Source organism: Amblyomma mixtum, chromosome 6 (genome assembly GCF_055824585.1).
Source record: "Amblyomma mixtum isolate Tamu chromosome 6, ASM5582458v1, whole genome shotgun sequence".
Taxonomy (NCBI): Eukaryota; Metazoa; Arthropoda; class Arachnida; order Ixodida; family Ixodidae; genus Amblyomma; species Amblyomma mixtum.
Window position 1 is genome coordinate 15,768,753 of NC_143017.1, and position 21,534 is coordinate 15,790,286.

General features: G+C 46.7%; 1 protein-coding gene across 1 annotated transcript in view; it reads right to left on the minus strand.

The window, feature by feature from the left end:
- Window positions 1–21,534, minus strand: part of LOC149338280 (uncharacterized) — a 273,452-nt gene that overhangs the window by 180,954 nt on the left and 70,964 nt on the right. The window contains exons 6-10 of the mRNA XM_089550727.1: window positions 13,050–13,118; window positions 10,146–10,241; window positions 9,067–9,111; window positions 1,036–1,089; window positions 275–328 (exon numbers count right to left, since the gene is read on the minus strand). Of these exons, the coding sequence (XP_089406853.1) occupies window positions 275–328; window positions 1,036–1,089; window positions 9,067–9,111; window positions 10,146–10,241; window positions 13,050–13,118 (318 nt within the window). The remainder of the gene's footprint in view (window positions 1–274; window positions 329–1,035; window positions 1,090–9,066; window positions 9,112–10,145; window positions 10,242–13,049; window positions 13,119–21,534) is intronic.

The following is a 21,534-nucleotide window of genomic DNA, read 5'->3' on the forward strand; positions in this document are numbered from 1 at the left end:
ATTTGCCCTTCCCTGTCATTGGTCCAATGAACGTCATGTGGTAATCCTGACGTCACAACCTCTCGACCAATGAGAGAACTTCGTGACAGAGAAGGCGGAAATTCTTTGTGCGACGGCAACCTAAATGCTACGGCATTAACACAGAATCGGGTGGTCCTCACTGCCCTTTGATCACGCGAACACACCAGTAACGCACGTCCCCCTTTTCAGCCGTGGCTAGTATCAGCCAAGGCGTCACTTGCTATTCCCCACTATTGGACTGGCAGTAACTCACGTCTTTGCCAGGAATTCCAGGGAGTCCTCGTTCTCCTTGAGGTCCTGGAGGCCCCTGTTAAGCAAAGCACAAATAAATAACGACAATAATATTACAAAATTTTAAATTGCAAAGGGATGTTTTGCGTAACGTACACCAGTAACCATCGCGTTACTGAAACCCTTAATACAAATGGCAGCGTAAGTACCCGCGTAAATCGTTACTCCTAAAATTATTTGCCAATTCGTAATCTTTCCTTATAATAACTAAGCAGTAAATAGCAAAAAAAAATGTGTGCCTGTCTGGCACTTTCTTCATCACAGTCGTATGATACCGCCGCGTTAAAATACAACGGTGGGAGAGCAAAGACTATTGCAGAGTGTGTATGTGCTCTTACTGAATGCCGTGCAATCGTTAGTTGCCTACCTTGTTCTCTCGTGGATTTCTAAACTTAATGTTGCACTACCTTTTATTTCTTAATTTTTGTCTAAATGGCCAGATTTAGTTTCTTTCCCCTTCCTGGGGTACCTTTGAAATTTGCTCAATGCTATCACCGCACGGCGCTAGCGTTCAGTAAATTACAAACGACGCGGTGAAGGGAGGCGGGAAGCAGGAGGCCTACGAAATGTTTTTCTCGAGATAAACCTGGAGGGAAAGGAACACAGCTCGCAACCTTGAGGCCTTTTTTTACGGCTTGCCGAAAAAGCACGAACTTTTCTGGACAGGCATGCGGCATTAGGAAACAATTGCTCAGTACACCGAAAGAAGATATGAGCCAGTACCGGTGGACCACTTTCTCCAGATTCACCACGGAGTCCTTGGAAACCTTGAGGACCCTGTTGGAGAAGAAACAAAACAGACACAGTCAGAAACGCTCAAGAAGGCAGCAAGTACAGTGAAGTGCAAAGTTTCGTGTTGATAACCAGTATTTCGGCAGCTCACTATTTGAAATTGTAACGAACAAATACATTGTTCGATCTGCCCCCTTAAGAATTTGGGAAAATTAGTTTAAACGGTTAACACACGTATCATAACGGGGTCAAGACGAGCTTGTATGGCGCAATAGCTTTCAGTGCATTATCGCAATGCGGCATTGTTTCCACACTGACTTTGGTACCATTTTTAAAATTCAAAAGCGTGCTATAACAGTGGTTGTCTGTTGAAAGTTAATTACGCTGATGAGCAGGGCGGCATAATCGAGTGCACTCTTACACCCTGCTTCATGTCCTCCCCTGTGTGCTCTGATCAGTGCGAAGAATATTAAATCTGCTTTTAAAGAAACGATCTGTTGCGGCGCCCGACAAACAGACTGCAGTCGCAAGGCAGCAACACTCGTTTGTTCTTGAAAGCTACCTGCTTGCTTTACGTTTCTCCGTCTTCCTTCCCTCTCGCAGAAATGAACTGTGCATCGAATTCTTGCTAGCCTCAGTTTACTTTTGAACGCAGCATTTCGTTCTCGAGGTACAACCAAAAGAATTTTTGGTACGCTTTTCTAAAACGCTAAGCTATTCTTATGACACCCTACGCCTATCCCTTGTCGAATATCTCTTCTTTGCATGCCATCTACAAAGCTATGTCAAGTGTGACTACACGCGCAGTTAAAGTCGAGCCCACTTATAACGAACTGACGACCACACGGGTTGCTTCATCCTATCCGAAGTCCACAGAACGTGGGCTTCCCACACTGCAGACACCAAGCGCAAAACAAGTCCAACATTAAAGTCTGCATAATAAAAGCTGTCTGCGCGGTGATGTGCCCGTGACCCTTGCTACCGGTAAGCTGCTTTAGGAAGGCGATAATACTAATCGTGTTTCCGACCAATGGTAGTTACTCGACTTCCTCGTCTACAATCGTCGACCAACCTATACGGACGAGCCGGCCAATTTGGAGCAGAACATGTGCGCGCAGAACGCATTGTTTTAGCCCCTTCTCTCTACACTGTCAGCCTACGCGGTGGCTCAATGGTTATGGTGCTCGGCTGCTGACACGAAAGACGCGAGGTCGATCCCGGCCGCGGCGGTCGCATGTCGATCGAGGCTAAATGCTGTAGGCCCGTGTACTGTACGATATCAGTGCACCCCCGGGTGCTCTGATTATACCTCTGCTACAACATCCCTCATAGCCTAAATTGCTATCGGACCGGAAACCCCATAAAACCAAACTAAAATCTACATTGTCGGCTGTCTGCGTGCGGTCAGGGGACTTTTATTTTTAAAGCCCTTTATGTCTGCGTGCTGCATGGCACGACATCAGGCTGAGAGCATGCTGAGAGGTGATTCTGCAGGCGACGCACGCCCCACGACCAAGTAAAAAAGCAGGACATACCACGCGCAACTTTATTCGAAGTTCTTGATTCGCTGCCATTGGTTGATCACCGACTATAGTAGTTTCGCTTTGAGCGTTAAGCGTATCGGGCCCACCACGCTCCAGCTTCAGACGATTTGGTCAACCAGCATTACGGCCGCACCTGTGCACACCCGTCTGACTTCGTAACCCGGTACCTTCGGCACACGCTTGGCCGGTGGTCAGATGCCGTTTCAATGCCACCTTTCTTATTCCCTTCTTAGCACCGCCCTGTTCTTGCTGTGAGAGGATCACGGAAGATGGCAACGCACTTTGGTGATCTGCGCTAAGGCCCTTAATTTAATCTGCCCTGGCGGCAGAGGCGTGTTTTTGGACTGCGGGGTGGGATATCGGCGCTTCCTAGTTCGCTCTAACCCTGTCGTGCGAGCATGTTTCATCTGAGGCAAGTCGTTATTACCTCAATAGATATTTTGACAGTGGCACTTCTGTCGTTCGTCATAAGGAAGCATTCCTTATATGAGTGCTCGTTATAAGTGGGCTCGACAGTAATAGAGTTGCGGCTGCTCATCTCCAGAAGCAAGACATCAAAAGCCACAGATGGCGGAAATGTGTTTGTCAGTGTTGGACTTCATTTCCTCGTCTCCGGCATCTCCAAAAGATCTCCTCCCCTGAAAGATGGTAATACGTGCCTCCTGCATTTTGGTGCGTCAGAAATGCTTGTGGCTAACAAAGGCGCACAAAGAAAGCAGTGTCATCAGCCGTCAACACTGCCGTCAACAGGCGCAGCTGAAGCCATTCCACCGAGGCAGCCCACCGCGTCGGGAATTCTGTTCAAATCGAGATTTTGTGCGTCCGGAAATGCTGTCTCAATTTCGATGTTAATTTCAACGATACCTGGACAGCTTGCCAGGCCACTTCTGGTGACCGAACGCGCACGTGGGAAGCATGTATCTTAAACGCCTGTTGCTTTTTTTTTTAATTTGTCGTCCGCATCCATACCAGTGATTACACCCTATTCTTGTTCTTCTCATATTTCGGCTGCATCCTCTGGCTGAAAAGACCCGCTCTCCTGACGGGTCCTTCAGGAATGTGGTGAAGCCCGGCCCTCATGTTGGAGTTCAGTGAATCGCGGCGGCAAAAAACGAGAAAACTAATGCCGCCGCACTCGTCGCAGTGGCGACATCGCGGTGGCTGGTCAGATGTTTAGGGGAAACCCCCAAGGTGGAGTAAATTTGTAACAAGGGAGCCATTACTCATTGGCATCCACCCGAGCGCTGCCATACGGCTACAAAGGAAAGCTATAAGCTTTCTCAGAAACTTCGTAGTTAAAGAAAAATTCCACCGCTACACCGGAGCAGTCGCTCTACCAATTCAGCTAACCGGGACGGCAAGTTCATGGTAGGGTGAGGGCGAATTGATCAATAAATAGAAGTGGGAACATTGTTGGTCAAATGTTTAGGGGGAACCCCTAGGGTGGAGTAACTTTGTAATAAGGGAGCAATTACTTATTGGCATCCACCCGAGCGCTGCCATCCGGCTACAAAGGAAAACTGTACAGCATTCTCAGAAACTTCGTAGTTAAAGAAATAATCGTCCTGGTCCGGGGTTCGAACCCGGGACAACCGCTACTCCGGAGCAGTCGCTCTACCAATTGAGCTAACCGCGGCGGCAAGTTCATGGTAGGGCGAGAGCGATTGATCCATAAATCGAGGTGGGAACAGTGAACAGTGCCTTCCTTAGCAGCCGTATGGCTGCGCTCGGGTGGATCCCAATGAGTAATTACTCCCTTATGACGGTGGCTCCTGAGAATGCTAACTGCCCGGGCATTCGTGCTTTGGGGGCGACGGAACACAGGAAAAAGTACGTTGTGCGATGTCGGAGCTCTGTAAAGAACCCCGGATGGGTGAAATTCTTTCCGGCAACAGCCCAGTCTTGTGAGCAGAAATTAACAGGGTTCAGCAAAACTTGAACTAAATAATTACTCATTATCGTTTAACCTACCAGCCAAACTAAAAAAAAAGGAAATTAACGTTGCATGGTGGCTGCGCTTGGGGGGGGGGGGGGGGGGGGATGCTAAAGAGTTCGCTATTTCCAGTAACGTGCTCTCTCTGGTTATTTGCCTGGCGAAAGGCATTTCACACAGCTTGATGAGATTCTTTCTAATCCCGACCATTTTTTGGCCATGCGAACCAGGGTACTGAAGTAGCTCGGCTCTTTTTCTTACTCGGCTCTTTTTCTTACGAGGAGAAGAGCAAGGAAATTAAGTTATTAATGTCACGTTATATGAAGTTTAATTTCTAAAACTGCACATGAGCTATGAATGGCTCCGTGCTGGAGGGCGCCTGTTTATTGCAGACCGCCTGCAGTCCTTCAACGTACTCTCAAATAGCGCGGCACCGGGGCGTTTCTGTAGCTCTCAAAAATTGAGGACAAGCGAATTTTTTTGACGGGAAGTTGATGACGAACAAATGTTTTCGCACACCATATTGCTGCACCATAACAACCAATATACCTTCTTCCGGAAGCTCACAGTTTACTGTTATTTATTTTAAAAAAAGGAGTCCCATTGGTGTTCTCTGAGAGTTTTCACTGCTCAGAAGAGCGTGCTGTCCAGCAAGTTGAGCTTGCATGATAAAAATGAAGTTGGCCAAAACTTAGACAAGAAACACACACGACGCCTGAAAAGCGCTACTAATAACTGGTTAATGGGGTGTTCCACAAGGAATATGAAGCAAAAGCAAACGAGAATGCGTATAGACAGTGGACGCACACAGGTTATACAACCGCGTTTCGATTATGGCATAAGAGAATTAAGATAAGCACATTCAGCGGTATAAATCTGCAAAGAAGCATCACTCGCGCAGGCATCACAGAGACTTTTAATGTGGAAGGCCTCCAGCACAAGCCGATGAGCTTTTACATTAGCGCTTCTGCCTAGAATCTTAGTGTTCTCAAATCTAGCCCAACACGTGCTGACGCAGGAAGAAACATGCCGTACAAGATTTGACGTTCTGTCATTATTTTCTAAATATTTCTCATGCTCCCGCTCCCGTAGCCGGTGATTAATGCAACAGCCAGTTTGGCCTATAGAAGAAGACCCGCAAGAAAGCGGTAAGCTGAACACAACTCCTGTAGCGCATTTGATTTAAGAGATGCCATATCTCTTTCTTACAGCCACTCTCGCAAACGTCACAAATGCGACGGCAAAGCTTAGATAGCTTGTTGGGGCTGAGAAGACGCGTGGTGCCTGTCGGCCACCTTCTTGAGGTTGTGCGACACTCAGTGCACATATGGGACAACCACCGGCTTTGAGGACAAAAGTGCGGGTCTTCTTTTTTGAGCGCCTTTGTGTTTCGGCAAGAAGGTTTCAGCGACAGCAGAAATAACCGGGCCAGGGAAGCCTGCCGCCAAGAGGTGGGAGTCCTGATCGTTGAGACTCTCCTGCATGCTGTGAGGGCATCCATTGCGTCCCTCTGCCTGGAGTATGCCCTTCTAAAGTAGTAAAGGTGGCCAGCAGGCACCGCGTACCTTTGGTCTTCTCGACCCTCAACAAACTATCTAAGCTTTGCCGGCGCATTTCTGGCGTTTGCGAGGGTGGCTGTGAAAAGAGACATGGCATCTCTTATGTCAAAAGCGCTATAGGAGTTATGTGCAGCGTATCCCTTTCTTGCGGGTCTTCTTCTATAGGCCACAGTGGCCGTTGCATTAATGACCGGCTACGGGAGCATGAGAAAAATTGAGGAAATAACGTCAGAACGTCAAATCCTGCGTCAGCACGTGTAGCGCTATATTTGAGAACACTAAGATTCTAGGCAGGAGCGCTAATTTAAAAGCTCGGTTTGTGCTGGAGGCCTTCCACATTAAAAGGTCATCTTATCACTGCGCGGGTGATGCGGCTTTGCAGATTTATACCACTGAATGTGCTTATTTTAATTATTTTTTGCATAATCGAAGCGCGGTTGTAGGACGTATGTGCCTCCACTGTCTTTGCGCGTGCTCGTATTTTTGTTTCATATTCCGTGTGTCACACCCTATTAAACAGTTGGTAGTAGCGCTTGTCAGTCGTCGTATGTGTTTATTCTCGTTCTTGGTCTAAGTTTTGCGCCCAGTTCATTTATATCTTCACTACTCGTTGCAAGATTCTGGTACGCATCACAAGGCTACGCCATTCCCATCAATACTTGCCTGTCACGAAGAAGACGAAGCTGGTAGTGCTGAGGGACCGAGCGCTCGCACTTGGCTGCCGGCCATTGAATCGTTTCTTTGCCATCGTTCATCCTGTCCAATTCCCCGGCTGGCCAGCACGTAACAATATATTACAATATTCAACAGTTCCCTTACAAGTAAAAGTGATGCCCAGGAAAGCTGTACTTGATTTCGCCTCCATAGATATACAGTTGCGTCCTCGGGATACTTTCAGACATGTGCAAAACCCGCTACACGTAATTCAGTGCACTAAATTACATTTCCGTAAACTTCTCAATGCAATGTTTGCTTTTTGGGGGCATTACCTCCTCGGTGATACAACTTTTTAAATTAGTATTCACTGTAAAAAGTTGAAACTTTTACTCCGAAAACAAGTTGAAACCATTGGTATAATTTCGAAAACCTTAACTTTATGGCAATCGATATCAGGCACAGAATTTCCTTGCGTTAGTGCGACAGCGATGGTGTTGCGGCGAAGTTGCGCACGCGAGGATTTACGCCCACGGAAGCCCGAGCGGCCTGTCGTTGACTAGCTCAGTGTTCCACAACGAAGACATGACATTGGAATGTCATGTAAAGGATGCGTAAATCAAAGCTACGCAAAAGACGCTTCGCGCAGTTTTGATGTAGTGCGCAAATTTACCGTATGTTAACATTTCCTTCCGGCGCGTAGATCGTGATACCCTTCAGTGCTGCTACTCAAGCGTTCACAAGGAAACGCGAGAAAAAAAAAAGCCGAGAGAAAACTTCGCGGAACAACTGCAGGCGAAATTTCCAACGCGTGCACTGCAAAAGACTAGATGAAACAACCCGATTGAGCTTATTCTTGTCCGTGTATATTTGTTCAATGGTAATAAAAGGTATGGTTCAAAAATAAGTGAACAGCAATCGATCACTTCTCTGTAATGGTTCTGTTACTTTTCACGGACCCAATTGAGCATTGAAATTAGTTACGTTTCAATTCAAGTAACTGTAATCGGTTACTTGTTTTCTGTAACGGGCACAAGACTGACTCAATCCCGCGTCCTTGGGCACGGCAGACAGCCACCAGTCAGTCTGTCAGCCGCCATGGCAGGAAACTTAAACTCAACGATGTTTTTAAAACATGTACAGCGACACAATTAGCCCCAAATATCAAACATTGCGGAAAAAACTGGCTTCATTTTGTGTTGCAAAGAGCAGCAAATGAGATTAAATTTAGCGTATTTTTCATCACCGCAAGCATTCATTGCATCTGTAAGCATCGTTATCTAGCTGTAATAATTTCTTCTGGCTTGACCTGAACAACGCATGTGCAGCCGGTCACCAGCACAGCCATGCAGACCCTGTTTTCTTTTAACATAGCCTTGATACACTGAACCGCAGGAACGAATCACATTGCTCACGTCGCACATATGTGGCTAGTCTTGAAACATGAGAATGCTGCTTCGCTTCGGGCATGGAAGAGAACATTCACGCGAAATAAATGATTAATAACAAACTAGCGCCTTCTCTGTGCTCCTGATCCAGCCGTAAAATATTACTCACTAAGCTCTTGCAATGCTCATGCCTACATGCTCTGACTACTCAAACCAAGCTGCAACGCAAGAAGTTTCCATACTCATCGCTGTACATAATTCGTGAAAGACATCTGCTGTTTTCACAAGCACTGAAAGTACACGGAGAACACAACGTGCGTACGCAAAATGAAGTCAGATAATTCTGTCTATTCTAATAAATATTTGAACTCCCGCATATGCCCCAATATCTATGACTCGAATAGAATCAGCCCGATCCCTGCCTTTGTTGAGCTTTCGGCACTATACTATTGCTCTCTGTTTTCACTGCGAGCAGTATCCACGCCTGAAATTCTATGGAAGCGCTGGTTGATCGCAGATTTATCACGCTGTGCTGGCACTGCACTACGGTCGATTAATTAATGAAGTCTTTTTGAAGACCCCCCTGAATACGTCACAGTTTACTTCTTCCTTCCCTCATCGCTACCCTCAGTTCGCGGTTGACGCAGTGTACGAAAAGTATTCGCGTTTTTTTTTTTCTTATTAAATATTTTCGGGCAATTACGGCAGCGTCGCTGGCCCGAGCCAAACATAAGTTTACTCTAGAGCAAAGGTTGAAACAGGGAAAACCTCCGCTCCTAATAAAAATTTCTTATGGATGCGATGATCCTACTTGTGGAGATAATGGCATGTTGTCGAGGTCTTGAAATACGTAAACAATAGGCGTAATACCGTAAAATCCTAATACCCTGCGCAAAAAAACTTGCCACAAAATGTCCCAAAATATGCAAGTTGCAACCACTTACGGGGGGTCCCGGAGGTCCTGGAGTGCCACGCGGACCGACAGGGCCCTGCGATCCGGTGGAGAGAGAATACCGTTAAAGCCGTCCGATGTTATCCAAGGAAACAGAAGTGGTCACATTCAGTACGCACGCACTCGGAGCCATGCGCCAGCAAGCCCCACGTTTTGCAAGATTCCAAGTTATAGTACAATTGCCAGCAAATGTTGTTTTAGTTCGCCGTCATTTCATCGCACCGTGACTACATGTGACATTTTTTTTTCCTAAATTGCGAAATTTTATAGTGATTTAAAGTTAAAAGTAACTTGGTAACACGCACTAGACTACACTTTTACACATCCAGTAACAGCACCAGCAATTATGAAAACAAAGCAATAAATGACACAAGAATAACCACAAAGACGTTTAAAACACGAAATTCTGTGCTTTCCGGACTATTTATAATTACGGACATTTCAGTATTCTTTTCCAAGGCCGCCTATTATGTCTTGAAGTTCCCAAAGCTTATTCTATTGGAGGGATTTAAAATACTTGCGCTTACGTGCTCATACCTTTTCATTCCCCGGTTTGTGCGCTCAACGTAGCGCCTTACCCCCTGTTTCATTATTCAGTTCTTTGCAATATGTGCACAAATTGAACATCTTGAAATCTTACGTATATGTTTTTAATGGATACAAACATTTATTTTTATTCGCTTCGTAAAGCAGGCACGCTGCTTGGACATGATTCTCACTTCCTAACTCCCTTGCCAAGGTCTTCTTAAAAATCTTGGCGCAAAGCATTTCGGTGGTAGATGTTTTGTTTGAGCATGACATGCGGCTTCTGTTTATACTTCAGTATTTTTTGTATAAGCTCTCTATCAGGATTCTCATCTAAAACTTCTTGCAGCGACATCGCGAAGAGCACGCAGAAGTCCGACTGACGTAAGCCACAAGGTTGCAAAGGACAACAGCCTGTGGCTCGCACAAGTCCATATCGTTACGTAGGCGGCGTATGACAGCATGTACAGTTACTGCATGAACGGAAAACGGAATGAAAGAAAGTGACGGATATACAGTCAGTGCCCTGAGGACGTGTGCTCTTACCACCGAGGCTTGCATGTACTGGAAAGCATCCGGAGCCGGCCCCTTGTCCCCGCCAACTGGCCCTTGTAGAGAGAGCTGGTGGAACCACTGCGACATCTGCGACAATCCGGCCTTGCGTCAGTCGAAAGCAAACGCAAAAAGCGATACCGGCAAAGGCTCTCTGCAAGATGCCTTGAAGTACCATAGAACGCTAAACTCTTGCTAGCGTGCTCTCTTCTTTCGAATGACACGTTAGACATTGACATAAGTAAAGCACCCCATAGTATTCCCACGTCCACTGAAAAATTTTCACCTGAAATTCTTGATACTGTGTTGGCTTCCGCAACCCAGTGATTTCTAAGACGCGTAAGGAGTGTTTGTCATGTTAAACAGTTTTATTTCACTGCAATGGCTAAGCTAGTCTTCTTGAGAGTTGCAACAAGAAAACCTCAAGTAAAGGCATTTTATTGGAGCTTATTCATGCCTCTCGTGCCATAACGCTCTTACACGTAAGTGCCATAGCTCAAATGGTGACATCGAATCTAAAAGAGCATAACAGAAATTCAGTTATAAATAAACCCATGTCTTATACAGCAGTACAAAGCCAAAAATATGTAACTAAAAGGAGGTGCTGTAATCATTTTACAACAAAGGACAGCATCCAATTCTAGGTCTCAATAAAAATTGTTTATGTCGCTCCTTCTGGTTATGTAGCGTTTGTCCGTGACCAAAATTCACATCTACACGGCTGAGGAAGTTATATTAAAAATTTGCGCTCAATTGAAACACGTGACATCGAGACCCAAAATGACGCAATGATCATCATTGATGTGAACGCTGATGTAGCGTAGGCTCTGGATTCCCTACCCTCAAGCCGGCGTCGGCACACAAAGTCTATTTGAGGATTCGGCTTCGGCTAATGTGCTACACGTGCATTCGGTATTTCTGTCTTTTATAGCTTATATGCATCCTACCCCCTAGACCCTCGGATCCCTGCCCTAGAGCCGGTGTCGACACAGAAAGTCTACTTGCGAATTCAGCTTCGACCAATGTGCTACACATGGATTCTGTATTTTTGTCTTTTAGAGCTTATATGCATCCTAGCCCCTAGACCCTCGGATCCCTGCCCTAGAGCTGGTGTCGGCACACAAAGTCTACTGGAGAATTCGTTTCGTTCCGTTTATGGGGTTTAACGTTCTAAAGCGACTGAGACTATAGAGACGCCGTAGTGAAGGGTCTGGAAATTTCGACCGCCTGTGGTTCTTTAGCGTGCACTGACATCGCACAGTACACGGGCCTCCAGAATTTTGCCTCCATCTTAATTCGTCCTCCGCGGCTGGGATCGAACGCTTTCGGGCCTTTCGGGTCAGCACTCGAGCACCATAACCACTGAGCTACCACGGCGGCTCTTCAGAATTCAACTTCGGCCAATAGGCTACACGTTTACTTTGTATTTTTGTCTTTTATAACTTATATTAGCCTAGACTTTATGATGCGTGCCCTAAAGCCGGGGTCGACACACAATGTATACTTCAGGATTCGGCTTAATTCGGCCACTGTGGTACACGTGCATACTATGTTTTTGTCTTTAATAGCTTATGAAACAAAGTTTATGGCGAGAATCACCTTTTTTGATAGAACCCAGTACTCTATCGACACTGACCAACTTATTTTTTTTCCCAGTGCCCCTTTAAATGGACATTTGGAGGAACTGAATATTAGTTTTCCTCATCTGATATCTAATTTGAGTTCCTTGATATTACCGGTCGCAAAGCTTACCATAGGATCCAGGAACAAGAAAAAAACGATGGGCCGAGGGTGCAAAAATTGGGGCGTGTACGGATTGCTGCACTGGTCACTGACAATAACGTAAACTGTGTTCAGGTTGAAAACATCGAGATTGTTGATAAATGCACAAGTTCCTGGCACAAAAATCAGTGAAACCTTTGTACTAACAAAATGCCAGAGGTTTAAAAGTGCGAGCGAAGAATTGAGAGGTAAAAGGAAAAAAAAAACGCTTTTCAGGAGACTATGGGGAGATAGGGCAAAAACTTAGTCGCCGCTTTGAGATGGAGCCACGGACCCTTCCTAAGCACCCAGAAATTGGCTACCGAGGCGAGGCACTTTTTCAAGCGCAGTTTCCTTCATTCGCAATAACTTTGCAACTGGTATTATCGAAGGGTCCTGGTTCCAGACGGCAAAGACACTGGTTTCACTGAAATAGTTATTTAGAAGTTAGATAGCCAGAAAAAATGAAACACTGGTGCCGCCCATTTCCACGCAAGCACAATCCGTGCGTCGAGACAGTTTTAATTCGCGGAACGCTGAGACCCGGCTACACAACCATTCACATCAAAACTGTCATGATGGAGTTCACATGAACATACAAAAACTCCGGCGTGGTCGTTGCTTTCTTCGTTTTAATTTGTATTAACTCTTACGCAAGCCTGTTTAAGAGCTGGAGTGGCGAAAATGAGCAAGCAGCTATTAGAGCTTTTTAGACTTGTGTGTGTATCGGTTAGGGACATAGGGTAATAGCGAGGCGCCAATGCACAAGTGCAGGGCGATAACGCACCTCTGGTTGCTATCCTGCGCATGCTCACTAGTTCTCCGCAATTCCACTATGTCCCTAATTATAATCGATAGGGCCAGCCTGTTGTTCGTATTATAACGCAGTTTTTGTGAGCCTCACGTGAACTGAATGCATCATATACGTCACAATTACTGTTCATCTTTTGAAACCGAAGCCGAAACGACACAAGAACAAATTGGAAATCATTTCGCTGCCGCGGATGAATTCCACACCGTTACTTAGTTTACCATTGTGCACCACGCCACTCCAAAGAAAAAAATAAGAATCTAAAATTTGATGTCTGTACTGCTTTAAGAAAAATTTAAGCGACCATGTCATGGCGCGCTGCTCACGTCTGCGGGCGGTCCGGGTAGCCCGGGACTTCCTGGGACGCCGTGGGAGCCAGGTTCACCGGGGGAGCCCTGCGTGAGAAGCGCGCAACGTCCACACACCGCTATATATACGGGCGCCAAAGCACGCAGTCGCATACACACTTCCGACCGGAAAAACGCGGCCCTTCTTATCTCTTTTTGAGTGTTCACAAATGTTATATACTTATCATTGTACCCATAGCGCCATTATGCGGCACTGATGCTGGCGAGCGGGGATTAAGAAAAGAGAAACGTACATAATACTACCGCAGATGATTAAGAGAAACGGCAATGACCATGCGATAGCGAAACCTCACTATCATAGTAAAATGAAACATGTCCCAAAGGAAATCTATATAGACAACGAAGAAATGGTTTTTGTTTCTCTTAAGAAAATGAGTACAACTAACACTAGGTGTGCAATATACAGACCACCCAGCAAGAACATTACTTTATTCCTGGAAGAACTTGGCTCACTAATAAAAACATACATAAACGAGAAGCAGCTCATTTTAGCGACAGATCTAAATAGAGATGTATTGCAAGAGTCAAAGAAGCTAGTCAGAGACTATCTAGACCTACCAGCTGAGTTTGGCTTAGTTAACCGTTTAATAAATGCACTGGAGGGGAATTTTTAGGTTCCGAGAAAACTACTTCATACATCGACCGTATATATAGTCATTCGCATGGCAAACACTGCTCCTCAGGAGTAATTGAAATGAAACTCGCAGATCACTACTTTGTGGCACTAGTAACCATGACAGAAAGTTGCAACCACGAAGGCAGTGCGAACATAAGACATATAACGAGGAAAACTTTAGACGACAAGAATTCAGAACACAAATTGGGATGTTATGTTATCTGTGGATCACATGACGTTGTATAATAAATTTCTTTCGAAGTTGCACCGAATATACGCGATATCATATAAACCTATCAAAATTAATCAAAGAAAACCAGACCACCACTGGATAACGCAGGAAATAACGGTGATGTGTTAATTAAATGATAAAGCTTGGCACAACTATAGAAAGGACCCTGAAAACAACGCACTTAGGCAAGAATTTTGCACATTGCGAAATCTTGTAACAGCCAAAACGCGACTGGCTAAAATGAAAATACTTATCCCAGCAGTTTGCACTGAACAGGAACGATGAAAAGAACACATCGCATCAGGACCTACGGCAGTACAGACCACAGATAACACTGCTCCAGCACGCATCTTCTAGTTCATACCATTCGCCGCTAGGATAGAAACTCTACCGACGGTGTGGCGCTTATATACACCGTTTACAGACCGTCTGAGGCTCATATAGACCGTTCGCTCTGTCGACAAAAGGTGGCGCCACTAGTACGGCTGCCATTCCTAGCCTTCGGAGCCGTCGTTAACAGCACCGGTGCGCAGTGCGAACCGATGATGCGCAGTTTGTGTACGATCAAGTCACTCTTAAACCCGGCTTTCGTACGGATGTAGTGCGTATTGTGGAATTAATAAGTACGGCTAATCTTGCTGTGGTCGAATAGCGAAGAAATAGACGTGCTTATATATGAGGCATACTTGAATAAAAATGTAGCGCAAAACCAGGCAACCACAGGAGGAAGCACCACAAACAGGAACGCCGTGTCTTCCTCCTGTGGTCGTCATCTTTTTTGAGCTACCTTTTTATTTAAGTATGCGTCAATAACTACCCCAGCAACAAGTTTATTGAAATATATGCGGCACTTCGTTGCACAAGCCGCCGTTTTTCAAGGGGCTGTCTCGTTAGTTCATGCTCCTTTCTGGGAAAACAGAACGTAATGTGTTTTGCGATACAAATCAAAGTATCACGAACCCCCACACGCCAGTTTATTTCTAGGCCGGCAGTAGCTGCGGGAATGCCTCAACGAGGTGGTGATATCTTCAGAGCAGTAACATTTTGCACTATTGTAATTTCACCGTATTATTTTCGAAGTGTATTAAAGACCGCCTTCCTGTGGCTATTACGCGGCCACATTCATGATTCATCGTGCTAAAGTGGAAAGTTAGTGTGTGCATGCATGTAACCTTTCTCACTCTATACAAACGCTGAACCAATACATCGACTAATCGATCCTTTTTGAACCCCTAATCGATCCTTTTTGAACCCTTTGCAACAAGTGCTTCCTGGGCGTAGGGATAGTGTTCACTGCACTTAGCGCTAGCACGAGGGAAGAGGCAGCGGAATTGGTTTGTAACACTGCTCAGTGAAAGCTTTTCAACAATTCCTTCGCCCTGTGCAAAGGTCTACAGAAGTACGCTAATGCAGGGGACAGTGGTGAAATTTGTCATGCAAGGAATTCGCATCTTTTAGCTTATTCAGTCTAGCTACATCTATTGGCGACGAGCGCTGGAACAGTTTTCAGTCTTACTTAGCCACAACACAACAGAACTTTGCTGAGCTCTTAAAGCGGCCTTTGAACAACGTTACTGAAGGATAAAGCGATGTCTAGACAATGCTCCGGCGACCACGCGCGTGCGCGCGTTCGGTTGTGAATCTCGTGCACATTTCAGAGTGGTGAGTATTCTTATAGCTATGAATATATATTCCTCCGTTCGGCAAAAATATCAAGCCCTGGAAAGCAGACTTGAAGCCATTGCTGCGCTTTTGATGCATGCAGTATGACAACGAATTATGTGGCCACAATGAGCGTTAGGCGGCGAACTGATTCAACATATAAGAACGCGCAGATGGCTCACCGCGGTTTGTTGACAGGTTCCAACCGATGTTGGAAGGAGACGAGTAAATTGGTTGGTTGAACCAAACATTTTCCAGCACCAACACATAGTATGCGCACTCACGAGAAGTTTTGTGTCGTCTCACAGCTCGTTTTCCAGAGCGAGAGCCGGAAAAATGTCTTTCAGCCGGGCATTAGCGTGCCGGCAGCCATCGAAACGAGAAGGCCTGACGGCCAGCAGTGGCGGAGTGGTCACGTGAAGAAATATAGCGATCACCATTCTTCGGCGCAGCAACGCGTCTGTATAGCTGTTGGGGAAATGGCCTCTGTCATCATTTCATTTAAAATAATTCAACTTTAGCGTATTCTTTCTATTCTATTCTACGTCTTCGTAAAAGAAGGGCAAAAAGGAAGACATTTTTTATCCTCTCCTATAGCGGAAAAAGTCGTTATTAGAGAGTTTTAGTATTGCGGGCTTTGCGTAGTTCCGTTCATAGCGGTATAGCGGGTCCAGGATGCGCATGCGCAGAACACTAACAGGGAAATAGCGTTAGCGTACGCACGCTATTTAGCGTGCGTACGCTAACGCTCAGAATTTAGCGTTACGGCAGTTGCGGCTTTTGCGCCCTTAGCGTGGAAACATGGCGGCGTCCTTTCAAGCGACAGCCGCCCGCTTCAGCCGATTCAGTAGCTCTTGCGATTCCGGTCGGCATGTTTACCGGCAACTACTGGTGTTTTTGCTTTTCGCTATGACTTACCTTGCTTCGACTATAAAGTTTAAGCTGCAATTCAGCCCAATTTTTGAGATACGCTCTCGATTCAGGAGCGCGCAAGCCTAATGGAACCTCAAGCTGCACTGCTACCGTCTGCAACGGACCGAAACGCAGAGTGGGCGTGGGAGTGAGAGTGGGCGTGGGAGTGACGCAACAATGAGACTGAAAAACGCGCTCTGCTTCTACCTTTTCCAGTTCGCAACTTTCCTGGGTGCGTGCGCAAGCTCACCGCAGTGTCAAAGCCAAGTTGGTTCGACACAACTTCTAGACAAACCAGAAGGAATTTTCAAGCTCTCTGATGCCCCGTGGAACGCCACCATGGTGCAAGTTTTCATGGCTCGCCGTGAACTACCAGCCGCACCGACATCGACAACTGCCACCGCCCTGCATATAAACGCTTGCCGCCCTTCATCTGACTTCAGTGGGCGTGGGAGTGACGCAACAATGAGACTGAAAAACGCGCTCTGCTTCTACCTTTTCCAGTTCGCAACTTTCCTGGGTGCGTGCGCAAGCTCACCGCAGTGTCAAAGCCAAGTTGGTTCGACACAACTTCTAGACAAACCAGAAGGAATTTTCAAGCTCTCTGATGCCCCGTGGAACGCCACCATGGTGCAAGTTTTCATGGCTCGCCGTGAACTACCAGCCGCACCGACATCGACAACTGCCACCGCCCTGCATATAAACGCTTGCCGCCCTTCATCTGACTTCAGTGGGCGTGGGAGTGACGCAACAATGAGACTGAAAAACGCGCTCTGCTTCTACCTTTTCCAGTTCGCAACTTTCCTGGGTGCGTGCGCAAGCTCACCGCAGTGTCAAAGCCAAGTTGGTTCGACACAACTTCTAGACAAACCAGAAGGAATTTTCAAGCTCTCTGATGCCCCGTGGAACGCCACCATGGTGCAAGTTTTCATGGCTCGCCGTGAACTACCAGCCGCACCGACATCGACAACTGCCACCGCCCTGCATATAAACGCTTGCCGCCCTTCATCTGACTTCAGTGGGCGTGGGAGTGACGCAACAATGAGACTGAAAAACGCGCTCTGCTTCTACCTTTTCCAGTTCGCAACTTTCCTGGGTGCGTGCGCAAGCTCACCGCAGTGTCAAAGCCAAGTTGGTTCGACACAACTTCTAGACAAACCAGAAGGAATTTTCAAGCTCTCTGATGCCCCGTGGAACGCCACCATGGTGCAAGTTTTCATGGCTCGCCGTGAACTACCAGCCGCACCGACATCGACAACTGCCACCGCCCTGCATATAAACGCTTGCCGCCCTTCATCTGACTTCAGTGGGCGTGGGAGTGACGCAACAATGAGACTGAAAAACGCGCTCTGCTTCTACCTTTTCCAGTTCGCAACTTTCCTGGGTGCGTGCGCAAGCTCACCGCAGTGTCAAAGCCAAGTTGGTTCGACACAACTTCTAGACAAACCAGAAGGAATTTTCAAGCTCTCTGATGCCCCGTGGAACGCCACCATGGTGCAAGTTTTCATGGCTCGCCGTGAACTACCAGCCGCACCGACATCGACAACTGCCACCGCCCTGCATATAAACGCTTGCCGCCCTTCAACTGACTTCAGTGGGCGTGGGAGTGACGCAACAATGAGACTGAAAAACGCGCTCTGCTTCTACCTTTTCCAGTTCGCAACTTTCCTGGGTGCATGCGCAAGCTCACCGCAGTGTCAAAGCCAAGTTGGTTCGACACAACTTCTAGACAAACCAGAAGGAATTTTCAAGCTCTCTGAAGCCCCGTGGAACGCCACCATGGTGCAAGTTTTCACGGCTCGCCGTGAACTACCAGCCGCACCGACATCGACAACTGCCACCGCCCTGCATATAAACGCTTGCCGCCCTTCAACTGACTTCAGTGGGCGTGGGAGTGACGCAACAATGAGACTGAAAAACGCGCTCTGCTTCTACCTTTTCCAGTTCGCAACTTTCCTGGGTGCGTGCGCAAGCTCACCGCAGTGTCAAAGCCAAGTTGGTTCGACACAACTTCTAGACAAACCAGAAGGAATTTTCAAGCTCTCTGATGCCCCGTGGAACGCCACCATGGTGCAAGTTTTCATGGCTCGCCGTGAACTACCAGCCGCACCGACATCGACAACTGCCACCGCCCTGCATATAAACGCTTGCCGCCCTTCATCTGACTTCAGTGGGCGTGGGAGTGACGCAACAATGAGACTGAAAAACGCGCTCTGCTTCTACCTTTCCCAGTTCGCAACTTTCCTGGGTGCGTGCGCAAGCTCACCGCAGTGTCAAAGCCAACTTGGTTCGACACAACTTCTAGACAAACCAGAAGGAATTTTCAAGCTCTCTGATGCCCCGTGGAACGCCACCATGGTGCAAGTTTTCATGGCTCGCCGTGAACTACCAGCCGCACCGACATCGACAACCGCCACCGCCCTGCATATAAACGCTTGCCGCCCTTCATCTGACTTCAGTGGGCGTGGGAGTGACGCAACAATGAGACTGAAAAACGCGCTCTGCTTCTACCTTTTCCAGTTCGCAACCTTCCTGGGTGCGTGCGCAAGCTCACCGCAGTGTCAAAGCCAAGTTGGTTCGACACAACTTCTAGACAAACCAGAAGGAATTTTCAAGCTCTCTGATGCCCCGTGGAACGCCACCATGGTGCAAGTTTTCATACCTCGCCGTGAACTACCAGCCGCACCGACATCGACAACTGCCACCGCCCTGCATATAAACGCTTGCCGCCCTTCAACTGACTTCAGTGGGCGTGGGAGTGACGCAACAATGAGACTGAAAAACGCGCTCTGCTTCTACCTTTTCCAGTTCGCAACTTTCCTGGGTGCGTGCGCAAGCTCACCGCAGTGTCAAAGCCAAGTTGGTTCGACACAACTTCTAGACAAACCAGAAGGAATTTTCAAGCTCTCTGATGCCCCGTGGAACGCCACCATGGTGCAAGTTTTCATGGCTCGCCGTGAACTACCAGCCGCACCGACATCGACAACTGCCACCGCCCTGCATATAAACGCTTGCCGCCCTTCAACTGACTTCAGTGGGCGTGGGAGTGACGCAACAATGAGACTGAAAAACGCGCTCTGCTTCTACCTTTTCCAGGTGAGCTATGGGCTTTCAAAACGTTCTGATGATGTTTTTCTTGTTGTCCTCCCATGCCCACAAGTTCTTATGCAGAATGCTTATGAATGTCTCTGTGTGTTAAGATTGTTGCTTTCGGGTGACGTTGAATTGAATCCTGGGCCGAAAAGAGGTGATGGCAACAATGACCAATTGCAAGGCCCGTCACATGAAGATGACTACGCTTCAATTGTTAATATCCTGCGTGACTAGCAAGTCCGTTCAACTAAAATTGAGCAAGGCCAGTCCCAAATCCTTGACTCTGTGAATAGCATCAAATCTAATCAGCAGGATGTTGTGAAGGTAAAGGATGCGCAATCAAAGGACGAACCACGAAGAAAGACACAGGGCCACACACAAGCGCACACAAGCGCCAGTGAGTGCGCTTGTGTGTGTCCCTGTGTCTTTCTTCGTGGTTTCTTCGTGGTTCGTCCTTTGATTGCGCATCCTTTACCTTCACAACATCATGTACCAACTAGGCCCTACCCAAGTTTTGTTGAAGTTCCTTAATCAGCAGGAGCTGAATGAAAAAGTTGCCAACATTTCGACTCGGCTCAATTCAGTTGAATCCAAATTGTCAAGCTTCGATTCCTGTCGGGATGACATATCCTCATTGACAGTTACTACCGACGCCCTAAAACAAGAAAATGAAGCATTGAAAGCCAGATTGAATGCTCTTGAGGATAGATCCCGGAGGGACAATCTGGTGTTTTTCGGTATTCCAGATGTGGCAGGTGAAACATGGAAGGAATCCGAAGATAAAATTAGGAATGTGCTTCTTCAGGAATCGTTGTTAGATACTGCTACCAGTGATATCTCCCGAGCACATTGGATTGGTATAGCTAAGCCAGATAAAACTAGGCCAATTGTTGTTAAATTTACAAACTATAAATCAAAGGAGAAAGTGCTTAGCTTTAAATCAAAGTTGAAAGAGTCCGACGTTGTAGTCTCTGAAGCCTTCTGCCCAGCCACTTTACACGCTAGGAAAAAACTAATCGAATTTGCTAAGCAAACCGCGCCAGGAAAATTGTTTAAGCTTCGCTGCAACAAGCTTCTCTTAAACAACAAATGTTACGTGTACTGTCCAGTCACCAGTAGTGTCAGAGAACAAAGTAACACACATGCTTCTGCTGCACAGATCGTAAACTCTCGTACTGATTCTACTGATTCTACTGATTCTTCATAGCTAACAGATAAATCGCACAAACGACCACAAGGGCCTAATAACGTCACTGTCCTTTTCACGAACATACGCAGTGCGATTAGAAATCGCGATGAACTGTCCTCCGCTACTGACACTACTTGCGCTGATATCGTTATCTTAACAGAAACGTGGCTAAGTGATTCCGTTCGAAACGAAGAAATCTTTTGCACTAAGAAACGCTTTTCGGTATTTCGCTGTGATCGTTCTTTTCGGCGAGGGGGTGGGGTACTGATTGCTGTTTCTGAAGACTTGAAATGCTTGCCGTTCGATGTTGCCACTCCGCTCGAATTCACTTGTGTTCAATCACAGTTGGTCTTCAAAAGCTAGTATTTTGTGCTTGTTATCGACCGCCGTCGAGTCCTTCCGGGTTTTGCGAAGATCTTCACGACACCCTAAACATTATTACCACTACATTTCCCAATCTTCCTAGTCTTTTATTTGGCGATTTTAACTTTCCTGATATTAACTGGACATGCACCACGTTTAGCCCAAGAGCCAGTACTTCAGAATCATCAAATTTTATATCGGTCTGCTCCGACTTTTGTTTAACACAGGTAATTACTCAGCCAACAAGACTGGCAGATTCCACATCCAATACATTGGACCTATTGCTAACAAATGCGCCACATTTAGTTTCCAACATTAATTACTTGCCAGGAATAAGTGACCATTCTCTACTTGCAGTCGAATTGAACTTACCGTC